This window comes from Cyprinodon tularosa, unplaced genomic scaffold, assembly GCF_016077235.1.
Source record: "Cyprinodon tularosa strain WSP-4 unplaced genomic scaffold, ASM1607723v1 ctg144, whole genome shotgun sequence".
Lineage (NCBI taxonomy): Eukaryota > Metazoa > Chordata > Actinopteri > Cyprinodontiformes > Cyprinodontidae > Cyprinodon > Cyprinodon tularosa.
Genome location: NW_024038265.1, coordinates 940,258 through 965,032, shown reverse-complemented (window position 1 = coordinate 965,032; position 24,775 = coordinate 940,258). Strand labels below are relative to the sequence as shown.

Sequence of the window (24,775 nt, the reverse complement as noted above, 5' to 3'; positions counted from 1 at the left end):
TCATATTTTAAAGTGAGATACCTGTTGAAACCTACATTATCACACAATCTAATATAAAAGGAAAATATATTACTGTCCTGATAACTAAATTATACAAAGAAAATACTATAAGAACAAGACATTTCATGTTGTAGTTGAAATCAAAATTATTTATTCAACACTCTAAACTTACATCCATGTACATCTTGAAGGAGATTCAATTATTAACTGTGCTATCTAAACAGTTTCAACGTAACTATGTATTGTTTGAAGAAAAAGCTAAAAATAACTGAGTCTACATACAGGTACCTGCTTTATGCCTTCTTCAAGTCTGGTAAAGAAGACTTAAAGCAGTGTTAGCTTTGTTTATACTGTGCTGGTAAGTAACTAGGTTCTTTTGGGAGGATTAGAGTGGTGAAGAGATCAAATCATAGGAGAGTCAAAGCAGCAGGCGGGGGGATGCCTGAAACACGACAAAACCTATACAAGACAGACAAAGGGTGTATTTAAAAAAAAAAAAAACATTTCCTTAATTCATTAACAATTGAGATGGCAATCTAAGACACAAAATATTTTGTAAAGTTTCTAACTCCTTCTGAAAAAAACTTTCTACAACCCCTTACTTTGTAGATTTGTACTTGTCCCTGATCGCTTGCTGCTGCCAACTCTCTGCACTGATGTACAACTTGTGAAGATAACTCAGGCAGGGAATGATTTCCTCCATGGTATACCCAGAAAAGGCAACTAAAGAACCAGGCTGAAATACAATATATATATATAAATATAAAGAAAAGTATTGGTCACATTTAACCAGAAAAGAAAAAAAAAAACAGAATTATCTGGTCCAACTCACCCAGTAAGATTTGCTCACAGTGTAGGTAGCTAAGCAGTAGGCTCCAGCTGCGAGTATGGATGGGGTGTATCGCAGGAAGGGATCAGCTTCTTGTAGGCTTAGCTCTGCAATATACTGGAAGTAGTGAAAAGGTTAAAATATGCAGTACCTTGCTTCATGAACCTCTTAGTCTTTTCTTTGTATTTGAAAGATCAAGACAATAAATTATAAGTTGGCAGCGGAAGGTAAAGGACTCATGCTTTTCACGATGAATCTGACAATGTAAAGTATTTGAAAACTGATTTTGCTGCAAAATTTATGATGGAATCTGTAAGGGTTCATAGAATGCAAAACCAAGTTTACATTGTCATAGATGAATAGCAATATTTCAGTGGGTGAAATCCCATGAACACCTCCTTTCTCTGCAAATCTCACAATTCTAAACTTCCACAATAAAATGGGCGAATTTAAGCAAAGCACCGAATTGACGTCGATTCAGGGATGTTGCCTTATTTGGTTCTGGCCTGTACTTTTGTCACACCTCGAAATTGACAGACAGACAAGCCACTGATGGGCTGCTGACTGGACCAGACCAGGCATTCGAACCGAGCCGTGAGCTCCGGGCCTGGTCCGGGAACCCCGGCGGCCAGGGACCGAGCTACCGGACCCGACCCAGTGACGGTATGCTTCCCCAGCGCACAACTCATCTAAATATTCATGAGCATACTATAAAAGGAAGAAAACCTTCTCGTGCTCTTAACTAAGCTTGCATTAGGGCTCATAGAACAGCAAATATGCCATTTTCAGCCCAACCAATGTTACACACCCTATTCAGAGACCTTAAGGACCAGCACCAAATGCCATGCGTAATCATTCTATGACCCTTTTAAAGCTTAAGATACAAATAATATAGATACATGTACTTTATTTATCCTAAGCTGGGAAATGGCTGCGTAGCAGCATCTTTACACATAGTGACAGTCACAACACAATGAGGTAAAAAGTAAAACAATATCTAGATGTATTTAGAATAAAAATGCAATATAAAATTGTATAAATAAACAGTACTGGTTAAAATGCAAGTAAAAATAAGTATAAGGTGCAGTGAACCAATGATGTATAATGTATTACAACATGGAGTACAGTACAGTGCTGGGTACTGTATGCTGAGACAAGACAAGAGTTTATTTTTTTACTGTACAGAGTAAAATGGCAGGAAGGATTTCCTCAATCTTCCCCTTTGAAAAGCGGAGCAGCCTGTGAGAGAAGGTGCTCCACTGTCTGACCACTGTGTGATGGAGAGGGTGCTGATCATTGTCTAAGATGGATAAAGTTTATCCAGCGTTCTCCTCTCCACTACAGTCTCAAGACTCCAGCCTGAGTCCAAGTACAGAGCCAGCCCTCCTGGCGATTCTCTCAAGTCTGTTGGTGTCGCTGCCTGATGCTGTTGCCCCAACACACAGCAGCAAGGAAAATGATACTGGCTACAACAGACTGGTAAAAGATCTTCAACATCTTGCTGCACACATTGAAGGATCTCAGCTTCCTCAGGAAAATAGGGTCTGCTCATCTCCTTCTACTGTGCACCATACTGCACACGAGGAGTTATTGTTTATTCATTTTCATATTCCAAACTGTCAACATTACACTAACTGAGTGTAAGTGAGAAAGTGCCCCAGTGAAACAAAAATGAATATTCAACATTTGGGCAGATATTACAAAACAATTTTTGTAATAAAAATATACAATTCAATTTTATTGTAAGTACTGTACACCAGCCCTACTGTGTAGCATGATGGTGAAAGCATCATGCTATGGGGTGTTTTTTTTTCCCTCACAGGTATCAGAAACTGGTCAGAGCTGAGAGGGGGTTTGTCGAAGCTTAATGCAGGGAAATACACATTTTGGGGACATTACAACAATCTACAAAGGAATGGTTTTGATAATATATCTAAAGTTCAAGTTTTTGGTTGTTATGTGACAACATGTGACAAAAGTTCAAGGGTTATGATTACCTCCCCAAAGTGCAGTAAACATGGAGTAGAGATGGCTGTTTCTGCTGTAGAGGGAAAGAACATTTGTTTAACTCACCAGAGCGAGGTTCTCTGTGGTTGAACAGACAGAGTGGACCGACATGAACAGGCGAAGGAACTGGTTGGTGGTGGGTGCTGCCAAATTGAAGTCAAGCACCTTCAGCAAAAGGCTTTCCATCCGGAGCAGCTGTTTCTTGGTGTAGGTGCAGTCTGTGATGTACACAAACTCATTCAGCTCAGGAGGAAATGTCTCCTCATATTTCCTAAAAAAAAAAACATACGTGGCATCACAGTTACAACCACTGTTTGCCTTATAAAACAGGTAAAGGAGAGAAAATAAGGATGCTTCTTACGCGGCAACCAGTAATGCAACTGTTCCAGCCAGCTGCAACTTGCTCCTCCTGATAAATGCTGTGCTGGACAGAAACCGGTCCAGGTAGTTTACAGCTAGGTGCAGAGTTTCACAACTAAGCTTGTATTCCTCCACAACCTCCACCAGCCAGTCCACCAGAATGACCCGCATACCATCGGTGATCTCTGGATGTCTCTCCAAGTGGCCTGGCTTTGCCCTAAACCTCTTCTGGAATCAGTAACCAGCATGATTTAGCAAATCTTTCTAAGCACTGAAAAGGCCTAAACGATTTACATAAGAAGAAACTCACCTCAATCTCCCTTAAGTTCTTGTAAATATCGTCTGCATAATCAAAACAGAAGGTATCCCCTGACACCTCAGGTTCCTCTGGTTCAGCGTGCATAGAAGCATCCAGCCAAGCACCTGGCAACCAGTGACCAGTGACAAAAGGGAATACATATATATTTACATATATATATATATTTATATTTTTTTTTCCCCCCGAAAATATTCATACTTTGTAAAGTTTTCCATGTTTTTTTTTTGCTTAAAACCAGAATCTTTAATGTATTTTGTTGGGATTTAAAGTGACAGTGCAACACAAAGTAATGCATGCCCATAAAACTGTGGGGCAAGGTAAGAAAAATAAAAAATCTGAACAAATTTCATGTTTTTTGTATATGGTACCATATTACTTAAAACCTGGTGGAAATACACGTTGATGCAATAAGCTGCACATTTTTTATTATAACTTTTTCAGCCTAAATTATTTTCAAAATATGATTTTCAAAATCTAAGCTTTCTTTCATTAAGATCAATCCACTGTAGCTCTGCCTGATGTCCTTTTAAAAGAAAAAGAGGAACCTTTGCCACTCTTTTCATGTTTTGCAGGTCTAAGTGTTTTTTCTTCCAGGATTCTCCTGTATTTTCTCCATTAATTTTCCCATCAGTTCTGACCCGTATCTCTACCCCTGTGGAAATAAAAATCCTTCAAACAGCATGATTCTACTAACGCCATGCTTAACTGTGGGGATGGTGTGATCAAGGAGTATGTAATTCCTTGTTTAGGCCAATGCGCCCTCTTCCAACTGTTTGTAGAGTAGACTATACTAGGCTGTGGATAACTGCAGCTCTTTTAGAGTTACCGTTGGTTTTTGTGTAGTTATTATCCACATTACCTGGCCTATTGGTTTAAAGCTACAGTGTGTAATAATTACAGGGATATACAGTCAGAAATTTAATATATGATACATAACTATGTTATTTTATCATCATCTATGAGCTCAGCCTCTTAACCTTAATATTTGCGTTGCCTTAGAATTCGTTATTTAGAATTACATAGGAGCGGGTCTCGCAGCCATGGAGGCAGACATCTTTGCGCTACGGCAGCGCAGAGCCAACAAACTAGCGATTGCGAGATCGCCAAAATGTCACAACGATGTAGAAAAAATAACGGGTATATTTATTATCTTAAAGCTGAAGTCTGTAAGTTTTTAAAATCACTTTTTTGTCATGTTGGCTAAAACTGTCCCTATGCCCAGACAGCAGTACATGTGATATGTAACCTGTGAAAAAAACTCCTTCAATTGGTCCCGCCTACTGCCTGTATTTCAATCTGGAAAGAATAATTCGGGACGAGTCAAAACAACCAATCACAGCCAGAGGAGCGTCTGCTGGAGTGTCAATCACAGCTCCCCCCCCCTCACCGCTTAACCTGCCGCAGCGCCCGGCTGCCGCAGTCAGGAGGACGCGCGTGGAAGTCATGGCGGAGCGACAGCCACCAGCGAAAGAGAAACTGCCCTTACTGCCCCTGCCGACAACTGCTTACACGGCAAACTTCGGTATAACCAGCATCTTATATCTAGCTGCTTGGAGGTGAGTGTTATCGCTCTTGCCGGTTCACACTCCATGCCGCGTACGCTGCTTGGACGCTCTGGTCGCATGCGGTAGCCGCGCAGGTGCTGTGAGAGGGGTGGAGCTTGGAGGTGGGGGAGTGGCGTGAAACCTGTTTTTCTTCAGATTTTCAGTCGAAGTCTGCTCTCTTCTCAATGTTACAGACTGCTACTTTAAGTCTACATGAAATCTATACCCTACACAGACTAATGAAATACTATCTGTAAAATTATCTATGTAAACAAACCTCATCACTTGAGAAGGTAGGTGATGCGGACGTCGTGGAAGACATTTTGTCCCGTAACGCTCGCCGTACTTTTGGGGGGGAGAAGCGGTGGGGGGGAGATGTTCATGTTGCTGCAGTCTGACCGCTAGATGTCGCTAAAAATTACACACTGTAGCTTTAAGTAGACTCGACTGAATTAAATAACTAATAAAGATAGTGGTATAATTTAGTAGTATAAGGGCCCCAAACAGGAGGCATATTATTTTGCACCAAATCATTTTTAATGCAGCGCTTTTCATTGATGTACAACATAAAGTTCCTTTAAAGTACATAGCAAATTATGGCTTAAATGTGAGACAATGTGAAAAAGTTTAAGATGTGTGAGTACTTTCCAATGCACTGTGGAGGGATTTTTGTTTTTCCACCAGGCAAAACTTACTTGAACTAAACTCCATCAGGAGCCGCACGTGTTCATCCTGCAGGGATTTGGTATCAGCCTCAAGGTCACAACTATCTGAAACAACTTCCTGACCTGAAGCAGCCAGAACAACTTCACAGGCCTCCTCAACATATACTTCATAGCTGGAACTGGAGGTGCAGCCCAGAAAGTTAAGCTGCGAGCTGTCCAAAACAGAACTGTGTTTGGAAAACTGGCTTCCCTGTGGAGGAAATCAGACATAACAGTTCCATGATTTGGAAGTAAAAACCTGAAAGATCACAGGGCTCCTATTACCGACCTGGCTGAGTGACCGTCCACGCAGCTCATTTTCTGGCAACACCCCGAGCACTGTGCGCTGTTTGGTCCTCTGGTGCTGAAAAGCATCTGCTTTGGTTAATGGTGGAATATTTTCCTTGTGGGTGGGACTACCACGATGGGTGCTTGTGCTGCAATTCATCTTTAAAAAAAACATAGAGTTCGTGAAAGTACAGAAATACAACTAATTCCTTTTGGAAGAAAGAGTTAGGAAAGAAAAAAATATTTAACCTCTTTTCTCTAAACACACCAAACAAAAGCATCTTTAAAACGAAATCCATGCTATTTTGGAGTCCTTTGGTTTTATATCACATTCAGAGCTCTTTGTAAACGACAAAGTCTCTAGTTAAAAAAAGGTTAACTGAGGTACAAAGACAAAAACAAGATTGTTCTATTCTCTCTAGAGTTTTTATTTTGAAAATGAAGGCAAAAAATGTCATGCCTCCATTGTTTCTAATGTTGTAAAATATTTCCAGAAAAAAAATCTAGTTTGAATTAAAGAAATATTTTGCATTCCATTCTAATTTTTTGGTTTTGTTTATTTGTTGCATTTGCCTTGTTCTTAATTTTGTAATTACCCTAATTACTTTAGGGTAAGGATTAGGATTCAGTCAGTGGTATCAACCTACTGACCTACTGGCACAATCTGAAGCCATTCAATGGGACTGATAACCACTAATAAATACAATTTATTGGGATGAGAACATCTGAAGCGGCTGGAAACAACCACTTAGTATTTACTGTGTAAAAGAAGACAGAATCAACCTGAAAAACTGAAGAAGTGATGATGAACAGGTTCCATCTGTTAAAACAACGTTTTTAGACTTCATCTTGAGCTGCTGCAAAAAGATCTATTCAACTGATTAGATACATGGTATGTATCAATTTTACAGAATATGTATTCCTGATATCTGATATTTTCCTCGTCAAAATGACAATTTAGAACAAAATGATAGATCTGGAATACATATTCTGGATGTCCAGAAATTGTTACTGGTCTTCATTTGTATTAATTTGACTACGAAGAAATGTATTTCAGATGTCAATACATATTCAGTCAAGCTGATAAATGGAAAAAAAAAAAGACCTAAAATGTGTAAACAGTTCAAGGGATATAAAACTTAATTCTTACTAGTATAATTTAGTTATTTATGCTTTCTGAAATTCAGCTGCTGCTGCTAAAATGTAATTTTGATCAGGAAGAATCTTATTTTAGTGATCTACAAATGGAACAACACAGAGGAGAGTGCTTTTAATAAATGTCAAAAGGCCTGCCATAGCCTACATATAAACTACGCATTAACCCAGTGGGGTGAACCAGACGTGTCCTGTTGCCTGTTGTCATGGTGACTCGTTGAACCGGGGCCCCAGTGATAACGGGGCCCATGGAGTTGACTGGAATAATCCATAGTAGCCCTTGGTAGCCAATGGCAGCCCTTGTTAAACCTTAAACTTATAGTTCCCGACTTTAGGCTATAGAGTTGAAGATTTAAATCTGAGTTTTTTTAAACCTGCTTCGTGAAACGGACCCCAGGTTAAAGAAAATAAAAAAATCCAGACAAGTCACATATCATTTAAAGCCAAGAAGCAGATGTTTTGTAAAGTGCAGAGCAGAATGCATGCTTTCAAGAATTCAGACCATAAATGTGTCGGTTGTCAGTAAATAGTGAAGATGAGCTTACCATGGTCAACATCAGCGCAGATTGCCAGCAGAAACAGCACGTAGTCCACCAATCATTACACTCTCCAGTCTCTATTACCTCTTTCCAGAATTATTTAGGGAAAAGGCGGCCAACGAAGCGACTTTATAGACTTTTTTTATTTTTTGCTGTGAAATATATTTCTAGAGGGATCGGTTAATTAACATCAGTTTTTGAGTTATTGTTGTTTTTTGTTTTTTTGTTCATTTGTTTAGGGGTTCTGTCCAATCGCCTGCAAGAACTCCAGCATTGACTGCTTCCGTCACAGACTGGGCGAATTGTTTACTGTGGAGACAATCTGTAAGATGCATTTTTTAAAGATATCAGTTACAACATATCTATGTTCAGTTATACGATGTATTGCATAAAAACCCCAAAGCATAGAGTAAACTGCAAACATAAGTACTTAACAGATGATTCGCCATTACTTAGATTATTAATAAATTGCTATAATGAGACTAACTAAGATAGATAGATAGATAGATAGATAGATAGATAGATAGATAGATAGATAGATAGATAGATAGATAGATAGATAGATAGATAGATAGATAGATGATAGATAGATAGATAGATAGATCATATGAGCTTTCCCTTTGTTTGCATATGAAACTGATACATTTATTAAAATACCTATAATATTAAGACCGAACCGAAGCAATGGTACAGCCAAGTGTTCTGCCAAAAGTGAGTGCCTGCAGGTTTCATACCTTCCACTAGATGTCAGGCTTTCCCTTTAAGAACAAACCAGCAACAACCCTCGAATCATTATAATGGTTGTTCTAAAATTTTCGGCTAACCACGTGATATTTAAACCCTATTAACAGTAATTCAACAAATCAGCTCTAAATCATTGCTCTCTGCAGACTGGAAATGGTGCAAAGCAGTGCAATGTTTTGCAAATTTCCATCCGAAAGTTATTGAAATATCTACCACTGGCTGAAAGCTGTGTTTATATGCCTTGGGGTCATATTAATGTCTAATAATTTTTTACATGGCAGGAACAGCATGTGAAGAAAAGTTAAATAGATAAGAGAAGGAGAATAAAGTGCAACGTTTCATGCTGCTGGTGCTGCTGAGCAGCTCCACTGGAGCAACTGTGGATTAAGGATTCCAATTTGCAACCTTTGAGTCAGAAAGCTGAATCTTGAACCTTAAGTCTTTCATTGTAGACATGTTCACTTGTACAAATAAAAAAATACATACATACATACATACATACATACATACATACATACATACATACATACATACATACATACATACATACATACATACATACATACATACATACATACATACATACATACATACATACATACATACATACATACATATATATATACATATATACATATATATACACATATATACATATATATACACATATATACATATATATACACATATATACATATATATATATACACATATATATACATATAAATACACATATATATACACATATATATATATATATACACACATATATATATATACATATATATCTACATTAAATTTGTTTCACTCAACTTAGTTTGTCTTACATCTCACTACAACCTGTATTTTCTTAATGTTTTAAAATAGTGTGATCCCTCAAGAAATTTAAGCAAATGTAAGCTGAGAGCAATACCACATAATTTTCCTGAACATAGGTGGGCATCCAGTTGAAAGGACCAAATTAATTTACAGCTGTTGCAAAACATACTAAGCCCCCAATATGGAAAACTGTCTTCAGGTGAATAGCATGTGAAACAGATAATGACATGCCAACAAAGTTCTGCCAGTCTAAGCAACTTCATTTTAAAAGCACACCAAAATATGCAAAGAAAAGTCTGCCAAAGACCAAAATGTCATCAAGGTTCATCTGACCTGAATGGTGAAAAAGAAACATATCAGATAGAAAATATTAAACATATGATATTCATATTAAACATATAAAAAGAAAAGAAAATATATATGTATATATTAAGCATATATTTTTTTGTTGTTTCTTTCTACATTTAAAAAACTCAATTTTAACTTTTGCCAAATAAGGTAGACAAAGAGGAGTTTTGAAATAATATTATATGGACAGTATCTAATGCTGCTGATTTTTATTATTTTTTATGCTTACTCTGGAAAGATGTTAGGCATGAATTAGATACAAAATTGAAGGAAAAGAACTAATATTAACTTAGAAGGTACAACATGGGGTAGAATCACTATGGTTTTGGGAAGCTTCATTCAATTTAATTAAATTCAAATATACTTTATTAATTCCCGAAGGGACCTGAGCATATCACTATCGTAAAATACAAAAAGAGTTGTATATTGTATCAAAGGATGCTTGAGAAAAATGTACGGTCATCTGGAAAACAAGCACAATCCTAATGATAAATCTCCAGTTACAAGTTAGGAAACAAAACATCCTGGATCAAATGAACACCCATATCTTCATGTTGTTGATGACATAATTTTTGGATAACCCATAAGAGGTGATCCATGAGAGAAACCCTTTTTTTTTGTTTATATATTTTTGTTCAATTAGCAAAGAAAAATTTACATTTTTGCTGTTAATTGCAAAGGAAAACATTGCTTTTCAGGGATAAAATGAGTTTAAAAATCGCTAGGTAAATATTTTTTATAAGGAATACCTGAATATTTTGGGGTGTTGTTATAATTATAATATAATAATAGCATTTAAATGACAAATGTAATTACATTTAAATGACAAATGTAATTACCGAAAATGAAGGTATAACAAAGCAATCCTGTAAACAAATTAAATGTTGCACTAATTGTTTTTAAGATCAAAAAGTTCAAAGCAGAGCAAGTTAAGATAACATGAATTGTTTTAAAAATTGATCTTTACAAAGACTATATGAAGTATCTTCACCTATCTGTTCCAGCTGAGATGAAGGATGCCCTGGCCTGCTGAGGCCATTTTCTTCCGTCAAAACAAAAATCAATATCTGTTCTCGGATGAGATGAGACCAGGAACGGTAAACGTGACACATCCTCAGCAGACTCGTATGTCTTCCTCTCCCTCTCTTTTATCTCCATCTTGCAAATCTTTTTCGGCCCCTGAGCAGATGCAAATTGTTCATGACAGACAGTATTGGGCCATTTCATCAGCATGACATATTTTCAGATGTACAGAATAGTGAAGATTCAGCTCTAAAACACTGGATAAGCTATGAAAATGTTAAATGCAGAGACCCTGAAACCACATTTATCCATCAATGTGATTCATCCCTGGTCGTAATATTTAATCAATTATCCAACATACCATTTTTATGCTTGCATAACCCTTACAGGCTTACAGGGTAGTAGTTAGAGATCACATTGTAAAGGTCAGCAGTTAATTACCGAGGCCACACATTAAAAAAGTAAGCATGCATGCAGACACTCATACCTAAGGTCAGCGTTGGAGTTAAATATTTTCAGAATATGCATATCTTTGGACTGTAGGAGGGAAGTTGAACCCTTCTGAGAGATCCCATACATGCACAAGGTACCAACATTATGCAGAAAGGTAACACAGATTTGAACCCAGGACCTTCTTGGTGCAAAGTAATAGTTTTAATGCTTCTTACCCAATTATGCACCAAAGAGTTCAAAAAACAGCTTCAGAAATAAGAATTATATATTTTTCACTGTTTGCAAAACATCCTCAAAAGAAAATAAAACTAGCTACAGATACACCATATATAGTATATATATATATTCCCACTTTTACCCCATCAATTATGATTTTTTTCTTTAAGGTTTTTTTTTTTTTTATTCATAGATTTTTTCCCGTGGATATTTTCTGGTCTCTGAGGGTTTTTAAATACATTTATCCCACCACTCATTAATTTTAAAGAAGAGATAATCTGCTTTCTTTTTTTTTTTTTTTTTGATTTTCCCCACATTATTTGGATATGTTTTTCAGATTGTTGTCTTGATTAGAAACTGGTCTTTTTTTTCTCACACTATGCAGTCCTTTTGAGTTTTACTGACCTTTGTCTTCTTCTTTAATTTTAAACCCTCCGTGAACACTTTACTCAAGATTCAACAGGGCCACAGATAAAAGGTATTTTTGTCATTTTGTTCTTTTCTCAACTTTCCTTAATCTGTTTCCTGCTATTTATGACCTCACATAAAATGTGCTTTTCTAAGAAATTTAAACAGACAAGTAGGGACACCATCATTAATTTAGCCAAAATAATCTCCATGATTTTTTTTTTTTTTTTACCAATTTCTGTTATTCTGTTCTTATTAAAGGCTGAAAATACTTCTGCCTTTATTCATCTGAACTGTTTGCCAGATATTACTGTTATTGTTTACCTTTCTTTTTCACCTTGGTAATATAAGTGGGAACTTCATCCCTACAAAGAGTTATGCAGTCTCGATTTGATGCATTATTTGCACACTGCAATTTCTTTTACACCAAAAAGGAAGCGCTCCTTTAAAAGTAATTTTTTGTTAATGTGTGAAGATTGTGTTCAGTTCAGCCCTGGCAATTAGGATTTCTCACAATCTCCACTATTTTATTATTTTTGATGATGAGGAGTAGATGTTAATCATCTTTGTTATGATAAAACATATTAAAGGACCTGATTGGTTTCCCTACACCACTTGATTAGAGGGTCATCGATGAGGTGTTTTCATCTTCATCGGGAATTAGGACGAAAAGATCTGTCCATCTCAGTCGTTATGTCCTTAGGCAAGATGCTTCACCAACTTTGCCTAGTATTGGTGTTCATAAGGACGTGGCACCGCATCACCTCAGTCGCTTTCCCCCATGGCAGCTGTGTCTAGAATGTAGCTCACCACCATCAGCGTATGAATGAGCGATTGTTGGAACGTAGTGTGCAGCTCTGTAAAGCCTATTTACCATTTCCACTTCCTCCTCTCACTCCTCCTATAAACTGTTTCGGGAGCCGCTCCTGCCACCATCACAACACACCTGCTCATCTCAGCTGAAAAGAGCCATCACTCTCAAGCTGCCAGATTGTGAGCAGTGATTGTTTTACTTCAGTTCTCCTTGTTGTCATGCTCCAAATGCATCATTCTCTGTTTCTCTATGTTCACTCTAGCAACTGTTCCTAGTTTATACCCTGCAGGTATGTTTGACTCCAATATCCTATGAGTCAAACTACATCGTCCTTTTTTAGTTTTATATGATGGCAGGATCAACAGTCATCTCTTAAACAATAATCAACATTACAAAAAAACCCTAATCCTACGATGGATATTTAATATAAGAAATTGTGAGAACAATCCCTAAAAATCCTTAAAACAGACTTACATTTGAAAGTGTTCACATGAGAGCAACTTAAACATTTTACAACCTCTGTTCTGCACAACAGGAGTGGAGGATCAATCAAAATAGCAAAAACAATGAATTCAAAAAGCTCTATAACATAGTGAAACTATAAAACCATGACAAACAGCATCACCCAACCAAACAACTACCTTTGTTTGGATGTTTCACTTGGATTTAACAGATAATACATTAATGTTCTGTAAGTTTTAACTTGCAATTAATTAGTGGTGTCAAGTGTACACAAATTTGTTACTTAAGTAGAAGTATAGATACTGCAGTTTAAAAACACTCTGGTAAAAGTTGAAGTATCAACTTGACCTCTTTACTCAGTAAAAGTGAAAAAGTATGAGCTCCAAAAACTACTGAAAGTATAGAAGTGTAAAGTAACCTTTAAAAAAAAAAGTCAGATGCCACTATATAAATTGAAAGCTAAATTTTTTAACTATTTTGAAAAATCCTTTGAGATAGGGCCAAGGATGAGAGAGGTCTTGTTGGTCTCCATCTCCCGATATGCTCTCGCTTGTTTCCGACCTTTCAGACATTTCAACATATTTTTCTGAATCCAACATTGCAGCATGGCATAGACAATATGACACTGGTTGATTTCTAATTCTTTGAAACTATTTACCACAATGTAAGCATGTCAAAGGAAAGTAAAATTAATAATATAAAAAAATGAATCAAAGCTTACATCACAGGTAATATTTTGTAAAAGAAACACTTCTACCTTTTTGTAATTATTGTTTTATAAGCAACACTATAATCACCAATCATCAGTACTAATTATAAAAATCTAAGTTCACAGTTGTTTCATTTAATGCAACAAAAAAATAAATGTAGTGCGCTCCTAGGAGGTTCTAATGCTCAGAATCAGTTATCTTAAAAGGTTGCTTAATAGGTGTGGAAAAAAATGCAAAAAGGCCCTCAGGTTATGTATGACTTTGTTAGAATTGCAGCACTTTCTCCAAGCAAAATTATATTTGGTTGAGCTCCAGACATCTTTGCCTGTATTGGCTCAACAAGATGGCCTGTAATCAGAGCTTCAATATCCAGTTCTTAAAGAGAAAAATAGATCATTTAAAGGAGGCCAACTTATCTTTGCCAAACCACTCAATAAAAACTGGGAATTAAAATTTGTAGAGTGCCAATGCCCAGGATCAAATTACTGTGGGATTAAAAATAACGGCCACTCTATGTTGTTCTTTTTCTTCTGCTTATCTAGCTTTTCTTTGTATATTTAGCTTTTTTTTTTTTTTATATAACTTTTAATGCAGATAAAAGGGCCTTTTACTGTGAAATGGTCTGAAGCAATTTGCTAATAGTTTATCATTTAAAAGATGCTTGCTGCGGTGAGTATTAAAAAAATGTTCAAATGTTCAGTCTTTAACCAGAAGAAGAAAACAGAAAAAAATGTATTAATGTCAAAAGCATAGAAAATAATTAACTTTTAAAACTAGTCTGACATTAAGATAGGCTTTGAATTAAGCTCTTTAAACTGAATACTTACTTCGATTAAGAATTGGTATTATTATACTGAATTCAACATCTGGAAACCTATGACTTTAATCGTAAAAAACAGGTTAACATACAAAAAATAAAAAAGCATTTGGTAATATCCCTAAATCAGTAAATTTGGACATTCCAATTACTTTCATGGCAGCATGTGCATACGCTTTGGTATGTAGAAACTGTGGTCTCCACAGGTTCCTGACTTTATAGGAAGCCTTTGTTTGTTTTCTCATGTGGGTTCCTGGTTTGTTAAGACTCTCAGCCCTTTGCCTCTCAGGGAATACTTCCCCTGTGTATCCCCTCCTCAGTGGAATAATTATAAACCCTTAACTATATGCCTTAAAATGTAGGTAATATAATTTTCCCTCATAACATCCTCATAATAACCTGTGCTAGGGAGAGTAAAATGGGTAACTGTGCTATCAACCTTGCTAGAGTTTGATCTCTGTTCTTTCCTGCTTCGTCATTGCTTCTCTTCTTTAATTTATTTGTTCTCTATTTTACTTTATTTTTATTCATTGGTATAAAATAATTGTTGTGACCTGAATTTAATAGAAATAAAGCATCAAAGATTGATGGTCAGAAATTCAATAAGTCAGACAAAGTGAGGCAGAGGACAATTATATTTTAACCAAGTGAAAAATACAGATAAAATTACTATATTTTTCCTGAAGGACAAAACAACTTTGTCCTGTACTTTGAACTTCAACACGGTGTAAGTTGTGCATGAAATATCTCTCTGTTTGAAACAGATGGATAATGAATTCCTGTTTTTTGTCATTTAAGGGCCGCAAATCTTCTGGTGCTATAAATTATTCATGTATTCAAGTGAATCTAACTTTGAGGACATGTTTCCTTTCTTCTCCTCTTTCATGAATTTAGAGTGTCCCCTTCAGAGGAATTGCACCAAATTGCCAAGGTCATGAGAGGTGAAGTAGAATAGTGTTTCCTGACAGGTCTCAGCTTTCTGTTGGACGTCTCTCGCATTTTTCTTTCTATATCTTTACTCCCAGATGTTTATTTAAGATGGTGCCAGTATCATATGTCTGTATCTCATTGTTATTCTAAAGAGGTGCGTTCTTATCAGGCGGCTGTCCTGTATGTGTGTAGGAGGTTGAAGGGTTGGTGGGGGTGTCACGGTAGCGTCTCAGTATGCCTGCTCCGCTCCATGCCCTCCGCTCTGTGGAGATCACTCTGATTGGCATGCTGCTGCTGTGAGAGAGACGAAAAGCAGTGGTGTGGTACAAATTCAGTGTGCCATGTTTCATCCTCTGAAACTCTCTGAAAAAGAAAATTGGGAATCCTAAATAGTTCAGCAAATCTCGGAGACAAACAAAATACATATTTTACCTGCATCAACATGAGGGATGCAAACATGCAGTTTCAAAAACCTGCCTTGTGCTGGAGTCCTGACAAATTGGCTGCTAGGAGATGTGGATCACATCTGCTGGAGCATAAATTCACACAGTTTCTGATCCCCATTGCTCAGCTCGGGAGGAATGGAGGGTTAATTATCATTTGTATGCCAATTTTCTAGATTCTAAGATTTCACATTGTGTAGTTATCTGTTTGTTATTTCTACAGCAAGTATTGCTATGATAAGACAAAACATGACTAAGTTTTCGATCTGAGCTAAAAGCTCAGTTTATTTTCCAAGCAAAAACCAAACTTAACAAATTAATACAATTATGCCCACATAAAAAAAGACAACCCCCGGATCCAGACTGTTCTTCACAGAATCTTTACCTGCAGTCATAGTAAGCACACATCATCCTTCCATATCTCTGAGTTTGCTAACCTCTATGCCTATAGGAGGCATTGAGGTTATGCCTCACAAACCCCCTCCCTCTGACTTTTCCGGATTCAATAAATTATTTAACCTTTTTTTTCTGATCTTTCAAGCGTTTTCTTGCTTCTGGCTAAAAAATCTAAAAGCTAGCAGAACAGTTTGAACCTCACATACCCTTAAAGTTCAGTTTTTAAAAATGCTTTTCCAGGGTGAAGATGGTTTTTGGTGATGTTTGGTCTGAGACTATTCAATGCTTGCTCTGGCTTTCTCTGCTAAAGTCTAAATACACATTAAAGCTGTATTAAGGTTTTTTAATCAGCTCCCCAAATGCAAACTGAGAAAGTGTTTGAGTGAGAGAAAAGGGTCATCAGTGTCAAAAAAAGCATGGACTTCAATGATTTTCTGAAACTGTTTAACCTGCGATATTCTTTGATTAGATTTTGATGTCGTTACTATCAATGTAATTTATGCCTGCTGACAAAGCAAAGCTTCAACTCCTCCTGACTGGAATCTAATAGACCACACGTAAATATAAATAAATATTGATTCTAGATAAATACTGTTTTTTTAGTTTTTTCCTATAATGCACTTCTTAATTTTTTGTCATCATCTCAGTCTTTAGGATTTCAATCATAAGTCTGAATAAAATAAACATTTTAGAACATCCCAAGCTTGTCTATTTGCTTTATAAGCTTAAACCGTGACAAATTTGAGCTGGAGTTTCAGTCAGAAATTGAAGAGTACAGTCTCTCTGATGTCAGAATTCAGATCACAAAATTCTAAGATGTCTGAAGTTACTTACCCAATATGGCTACTCCCAGTGCTGCAGATAAAACTAGCATTCAATAAACTATTTATTAGTACTTCTGACTGTTTCAACCCAATTAAGTTGTTGCTCAACAGGCCTTTTTTAAAATGGCTGCCAAACATTTAAAACATGGAGGAAGTTGCATGTAAAAATGACTGATTAGCACGACTTATAGACTGTTTCTTATTAGGTCAAGTACCAGTGTCATGATCTTGACACTGATGACTGGCTTAATTACTCATTTCATTCACCTGTCCAAGTTCTCATTACTGCTCATCTGATCCTGCCTCTATTTAAGCTGCCTGCTACCAGCCATCAGGTCCAGAGCCAGTGGGGAGAGTGGGCCAGCGTTACCTGAGAGCACAGGTGTCCAACTGGTTCAAGAAAGGGCCGTGTGGCTGCATGTTTTCTTTCCAACCAAACGATAGCACAACACACTCCATTCATGTCATCATGTTCAGATTGGACTCACATGATGAGATGACTGGAGTCTGGTGTGCTATGGCTTGGTTGGAAATAAAACCTGCAGCCAAACGGCCCTTTCTGGAACCAGTTGGACATCCCTGCCTTAGAGTTTTCTTGTCTGCCTCTCAACCACTGAGCCTGCCTGTTCCCATCTGAACTGCTTACCTGACCTAGTTTCAGACTCTTGGACCTATAAGTCTGCCTGTTCCTGTTCTTACCTTTCTCTGGACTTCTGCTTGTTCTCTATTTTCCAGGGCTACAGCATCTGGGACACTAAGCAGCACCCGCCGCATCTTGTTGGTGGCCCACCGGCTGGATGCTACCTCGTTCTCTGGGCATGGACTGAACTGTTAAACCAGGTTAGTGACTTACACAATCATAATCATCCTCCTACAGATTTATTGTGGTAACTAACCTGTGTTTAACTCCTGTAGAGGTTCCTGCCCTAGCTGCTGCTACTGCAGACCCGCAGATATGTTGTTTAAATAAACGCCTTTTGAGCAATCCCACTGTCTCTTGCCTTGAATACTGGGTCCTCTGTTCTGAGTCGTGACCAGACATAGTACTGCAAAACTATATTTGTGGACATGCTCCTTTAGTGCTTGGATGCATTAAAATGAGATACTGTACATAGACAGTCAAGGTAATGTAGCACTACAACAATTAATACATTCTTTGAGCATATTTTCCCATTTGGCTTAGTCATGTCCCCCTAAGCTTACAGTTAAACATATTTCTTCTAACTGTGTTTAATATCTTAATTTATTTATTTTGTCTATGATGTATGCCTTCTAAGTGGGGAGCCTTTGAAAACTGTTACAGTTTCTTAATGACACTAAGACAGATGTGGTCAAGAAATGCTTTATAGTTGTTGTGGTTCGCTGCACAGAAAGCCTCAGTGGACATGTGTAAATTGGACCTCTGAATAAACGTTGTTTCTAATAATCTTCAGATATCCAGTCCACATGGATTCATTATACATATGCAGATTTTCTCCTGTTGTAAAAATGAAAAATGGAACCATTTTTTTCTTCTTCAATCTTATCTCCTCTGTGGTTCTTAAATTGAGCAGGACTGCTGAGAGATGTAAAATATATGTGGTGATGCAGCAAAAATATAAATAACCTTGGTCATTGAGTTCTCAATTACTTGGCAGGTATGCTGAGACCATTCTTCTTCATATGACAAATTTTTCAGCTTCATGTAGACTGAACTTAATCTTTGATTGGTTTTAATCATGTTAAGCAAAATATATTAGTGCAAAATCAGTTGAGAGACTTAGAATGTATCGACAATAAAAGTAACATTTTATCCTGAAATAAAATAGGGAAGATAGAAAAAGACAAAATGGATCTGGTGATGTGATAAACAATTTTTAAATCTTATTAGACTGGAAAGCAATAGAAAATAGAGGCTTAAAAACAAAAGGCTTAAATTCATGGTTCATATTCACAAGGAATCCTGTCCTAAAAGTAGCTCTTAATGTCATTTTATGAAGAAAAAAAAACAGAGTACATTGAGCCTTAATAGGACTCATAAAAACAAAAAAATGTTAGGAGTTATGACGACTTTTGGTCATCCCAGTAGTGTCTGGGAAGATGAAGAAAACCAAGAAAGTAGATTTGTTGATCCATCCCCTAAACAGTGAAGCAAATGAGCGCATAAACTTCTTTGACGAACGTTCAAATATTTAGATGGAGATATTCACATAGAGGGAAGAATTAGTGGGTTGAAGGTGTGCCTGTATAGTAAGTTAAATTTTAAATAAATAGTTAATAAAAAAATTATGAATTATCAAGAAAGAAGAAAATATAAAAATTTTAAAATATATAATACAGAGAAAATTTAATATATTTCAACACGTAAAATGATGTTAATAAAAATGTTTTGTTTTTTTAATCCTTCTAAAATAAAAGATGGTTAAATATTCCTTAAGAGATTTTCAGTTTCATTAGCCAAAAACAGTTTGGCTAACTTTTCCTACTCTGCTTTAAACTCTTATAGCACAAAGGGGGGTGGTAGCATCTTGACCGATGATTTCATTCAGCAATAGCAGCGCCCTGGGTGGTTAGCCCATATCAGAAAATACCAATGAAATATAATGCTGCAAAAGATTGCTATGCTCCATCATTTTTTCCTGATGCAGCTACTAAATCTAAGGAGAATTCACCCGAGTACATCTTAGAGAAGACTGGAATACAAATTAAATTTTTCTGTAAAGAAAAGAGAACATTTTTTTATTTTATTTTAGTTTCAATACCTGTGTGTCTCTTGTCAAGCTAAAAGAGATTCTGCTGACAAATCTTACCTAGTGATGCAAATAAAAATTAACCCCACTAAAAGAATTCAGTTACTGACTGTGAGGCTGATCTAATGATTGCCGGCCGTAAAAAACATTTTTATTTGGAATTTTTGCTATTTCTAATGACATTTGGGCAATACTTATGTTGAGGAGGAAAACATGTCAAAGCTAACGGCATTTTTTAAAACTAAAATAGCTTTAAACTCCATTAAAAAATTCTTATCCTGTGTGACATGTATTGTCTCATATTAAAAACTACTTGTGAATACTCCCAACTCTAGACCAAAAATGTATTACACAAAACTAAATGCTTTATTCTTGGTATGTTAAGTTTTTTTGCAAACAAGGCCAGAAATAAAGCAAAAATCTGAAACTTTAACCGCAAAACTTTTCCTGTTCCTGACAACAAATTGTCTAACAATGGAATTAACTATAATAACTGTTCATGCCGCGTATCTGCAGGACATAAGCGTCGTTAGACCTATTTAAGGGTGGCTTCAGTCACCCTTTCTTTGGCATTAGCCACCCTATAATTATTTTGCGATTTAAAAAAAAATATTTTTTTTTTCTGTATTTATTTTTTCCTCATATTTTCCCAAAACAAATGCAGTAAAGCACCGAATAAAAGCCATAAAGAAGACAAGTTAATCTGAACAATCATAGGCGTAACTTCCTTAAGGACTGGTGTGGACATGTCCCCACCAATATTTTGTACACGTATTTTGCTTTCGGTGCTGTGTATATCTGATTAAAACCCCATTCATGCCGCTCCTCAGAAAGAAAATTAAAAAAGTTCTCCCCGCTGCTCACCGTCCACAAACCCCGACAAAAAACTCAGAAAAAAGAATCTGTTGCCTCTCGCTTTCTCCCCATCACCCCCCTCCAACCTCTCCCCATAACATTTGAATTGAAGATATCCGCGGGTGACGGGTCGGGTTCGGTAGTCATCCTAACGGGTTCGGGCAGGTGCGGGTTGGTAAAACTCGACCCATGCAGGTCTCTAAGCTACACTACATTCAGTATCGTTGCCATAGAAACAGACAACAGCGCCAATATATCAGAATTATACTAAAACACACGCAAATAATTTCCCACATAAAAAACAGGACTTTCAGTCCATTACAGTTTTCCGTTTTTAGAGGGTTGTTTATTTTGCGTTTATTAAGTGATGACTGTGGTATATTAGCTTTCACTGCTATAAGCTTTCGCAGCAGTGATTGATTAATTTAAACACCTGCTCTACTGATGGTCTATCGGAGTTGGTGTTTAGGTTGAACATAAAGAACACCTTTTATTTGAAGCTTCTTGTAGCTACTGTTTTAATCCCGGCTTTACTTAAAACTTTTTCCTGACTTTGATAGTGTTGCCATTCAGTAGCAAGCACTGCGCCCCTTTTTCTTTTATATGTACAGGTACATTTAAGATTTAGCGTGTTAAGTTGTCAACTCATGAGGAGGTAAGGATAGGATCTTGCAGGTGTGACGTCACTCTGCAGGGGGTCCAAAGATAAAAGATTTAAACAATTTTGGCATTGGAATTTCAGATTTAAGGGAGTTAGAAAGTTCACTTAGTAAAAGTGCAAATAATAAATCTGATTACCGATTCCTTTTAAGCTGGTTGAACATACTGCGACAGACTGGTGACCTGTCCAGGGTGATCCCACCTCTCACCCAGAACGTGGCTAGAGATATGCACCAGCACCTCCTGATCCCACTGAGGGATAAGGTTAAAGAAAATGGATGGTTGAACATAGTCCGCTCTCCCAGATTCTATCAAATCAGTATTGATACCTTCAGGGGCGGATTTAGGAAATTTGGGGCCCTAGGCAAAGACAGGCAGGGGGCCCCCTGAGAAGAAAACCCATAAAACAGACCCATTCTACAGATAGAGAAATGTTAATAGAATAGACATCCATTATTTGTTCTAGGTTTTGTCCCTCTCTTCTTGTCCCTTTTTCCTCTCTATTTATCAGCGTTCTGATGGCATTTTAGCCAAAGGATTTTTATCAAAAACATAATTAATGTGCACAAATAAGGATTAGTTGTATTAACCATACATGGAAACAGAGTTTTATGGGGCCCCCAGGAACTTGGGGCCCTAGGCAACTGCCTAGTATTGCCTAATGGTAAATCCCCCCCCTGGATACCCTGCTGGTGGATGTTCTTGACAGAAAGACGGAGTTGCTTAATCATATTCTGCTTAAGGTCCCATAAGATCTTGTCCGAGTCCTGGTTTAAAAGTAAATTAATTTTAAAAAGTGACCCAAAATTGACTGTCAATAAATATTCTACAAAACTGATATATTTATTTGATTTCTTTGATTTGTACTGTCTGTTTAGATTTATGTGATATTTTTTGCACAAAATATATAAGTGAATATTGTAACAGTTATGTTTTCAACTGTAAGCATTAAATTGATAAATGTTATTCGCATTTTTTTGGCTTTATCCTTTCCAACAAAACAAAAAAGGCGTCGCGCAGGTAGCTCCCTTTCCTTATGAGCCGTCCCCACCAACTTTCAACACAAAGTTACACCCTTGTCTTAGACAACGCCTTAGAAGGTGCACTGAAAAAATTCGGCGCGCGCTATGCGCGCGCATTATCTTCTAGGGGCTGAGCCACCCTTGTCTCTTAAACCTAGAGACGCCCTGCAGGATATGTTGTGGCATTTCCTCGTCTCTTTATTTTAAAATGAAACTTGTGTTCACATGGGCTTTGCAGAATGTCAAATAAATCCCCTTCCCTCCTCTGGTGTGTGTCTCATTAACATGCAGCGCAGAAACCAGTGTCCTCACAAGGGCAAAGCTCGAACGGCGTGGAGGCAGAGCAGGCTTGGATATCGGTGAATGACATGGAATCAGCGGCCACTTCTGCACCCTGTGGGATTAGTGACGAAAGCAAACTAAGGCCAGAGCCGTTATCTTCATCCTTCAGTCCTCTCTCATGTTCACACACACACACACACACACGCAACAGAATATCTTTAAAGCTTGTACAGACATGAAGATGTTTTTGCACAGGCGTAATTAGCCCTGGCAAATATTTTTCATTATGTGTTTAAGTCTGTGTGGAACAATTCCCCATCACGCTTGAAAGTAGATGTAGCATCCTTAGCAGCGTATAAAAGAGGTAAATCTTTTTTTTTTTTTTTTTTGAAAATATTGAATAAGTTGCTCCCCTTTCCTCTGTCCTTGATTCCTCCCAAGACATGCAACCATTAAAACTGCCTGTAGCTTCTTACTGAAATATTTATCAAGTTTCTTTCCTCTTGAGGAGCCAAGATTAGGAAAACACGAACGCACGAACATGTGCTGAATTCAAGGACCCCTCCAAAGTGTTTAATTTGCACATGAGGTTACAAAATGTGAAGCAAGTCAATGGTTAGATGAGAAATAATCAACCGATCTGTCCCCTCTGGTGTTTATTTCAGCTGGCAGATGGCAGAGGAGCCGGGCCGTGAGAGGGGAGGTGCCTTTTCCCCCTTCACAGCTTCACAGAGCAGGGCCAGGTGTCATCTGCCACACAGTCGACACTCTCATGAATCCCATTAATGTGCTAACAAGCTCACATAAGATTCAGAGCCTTGAATGATGTTTGTTTTAAACCCGGCTAACGGTTTTAAATGAGGCAGAAAGTTAAAGATTTAGAATTAATGATTGTTTAAAAAAAGGGGATAAGATATTAAAGGATAAGTAATAACTTTGTATTGTTTTAATTAAATCAAATCAGTTTTCTAATCATTTCCATGAGGAGATATATAAACTTAATCCTGTTTTTCTGGGATCTAAATTTCCCACTTCTGCATGGGATGAAACAGAAACATTAAATCTCTAATTCATCTTTTTGTAGCTTAGCTGACTTGTTAAAACTTTTACTGGTTTATGTTAAAAAAAACTTTTGAGCTTTTAAATATATGAATATATAAGTATAAGTTTAAGTATAATAAAGTCAGACAGCAGCAATTCTTCTTTACCTAGATTGCCAGATTTCATTTAAAAAAGCATAAATTATGCATCTAGTTATATGTTTTAAAAATATTTGATGTAGCCTAAACGTAACCTTGACTACAGCATCTTTTACAGATCATTTCCATCAGAAACACTCAAAGACAAGCCTCCTCTGAGCTGCCTCTGATGATGGTAGTGTGGGACAACAGGAGGTTTGGTGCCACATTGACGTCAGCACTACACAAAAGATCCCTGTCATAAGTCTCCACTGTTTTTTTTTTTTCTTTTCTAAACAATAACAGTGAGCAAACTCAACATAGCAAATGGGCTGAGCAAATGTTTAAAATTTAAATTAGATTTTCTACCTCAATCATCCCACCAGACTCATTTCTGAGTGTTGTTGGTTTTAAATCCTGCATCCGGTTACTCGCACAGACAATTCATCACTGAGTCAATCCTGGCTTTCTCAGGTCAACTGATGTAGACCTCAAACTACTTTGTTTTGGGAATCAGGAGGGAGGGGTAATGTACACTGACTTCTGTACAGATTATCCCCTTGCAGTGCTTGTGAAAGACACGCTCATATAAAAAGTTCTTAAAGTAAGTGTATTTACCCTTAATTTAAGTAGGTAAATAAGATGATCCGCCAATGGAATGAGTATTTTTACTCTTAAAAGAAGATATTTAAATAAAATGAACTTGAAATAAGACAATGCAACTGTGTTTGCTTATTTTAAATGTAAATTGTATTGATTCCACTGGCAAAATGTCTATTTTAACTCCTCAATTCGAGAACAAATGCATTTCAAGAAAAAATCTTCCTCACTCACCACGGACAGCCGCTCTTCTTCTTCTTCAAGCTCACATCCTCTACCTGAGGCCTTGGAGCTTGA

General features: G+C 37.0%; 1 protein-coding gene across 1 annotated transcript; it reads right to left on the bottom strand.

Moving 5' to 3' along the window:
• Positions 1-126: 126 nt before the first annotated feature.
• ccna1 (cyclin A1) lies at positions 127-24,775 on the bottom strand. Its single transcript, XM_038278788.1, has 9 exons — positions 24,713-24,775; positions 6,053-6,211; positions 5,755-5,974; positions 3,507-3,619; positions 3,198-3,424; positions 2,903-3,107; positions 833-946; positions 603-736; positions 127-459 (listed from the first exon to the last, which is right to left on the bottom strand). Exons 2-9 carry the CDS (start codon positions 6,209-6,211, stop codon positions 408-410), a joined length of 1,224 nt encoding a protein of 407 aa, XP_038134716.1. The 5' UTR covers positions 24,713-24,775; the 3' UTR covers positions 127-407.

What these genes read in the sequence shown, in the direction of transcription:
- ccna1 (XM_038278788.1), bottom strand. Translation starts at nt 6,211, where the DNA reads ATGAATTGCAGCACAAGCACCCATCGTGGTAGTCCCACCCACAAGGAA. An exon ending in CCTGATGGAGTTTAGTTCAA is followed by an intron (nt 3,620 to 5,754) that starts GTAAGTTTTGCC and finishes ACTGGTTGCCAG; the next exon opens with GTGCTTGGCTGGATGCTTCT. An exon ending in GACAAGTACAAATCTACAAA is followed by an intron (nt 460 to 602) that starts GTAAGGGGTTGT and finishes TGTCTTGTATAG; the next exon opens with GTTTTGTCGTGTTTCAGGCA.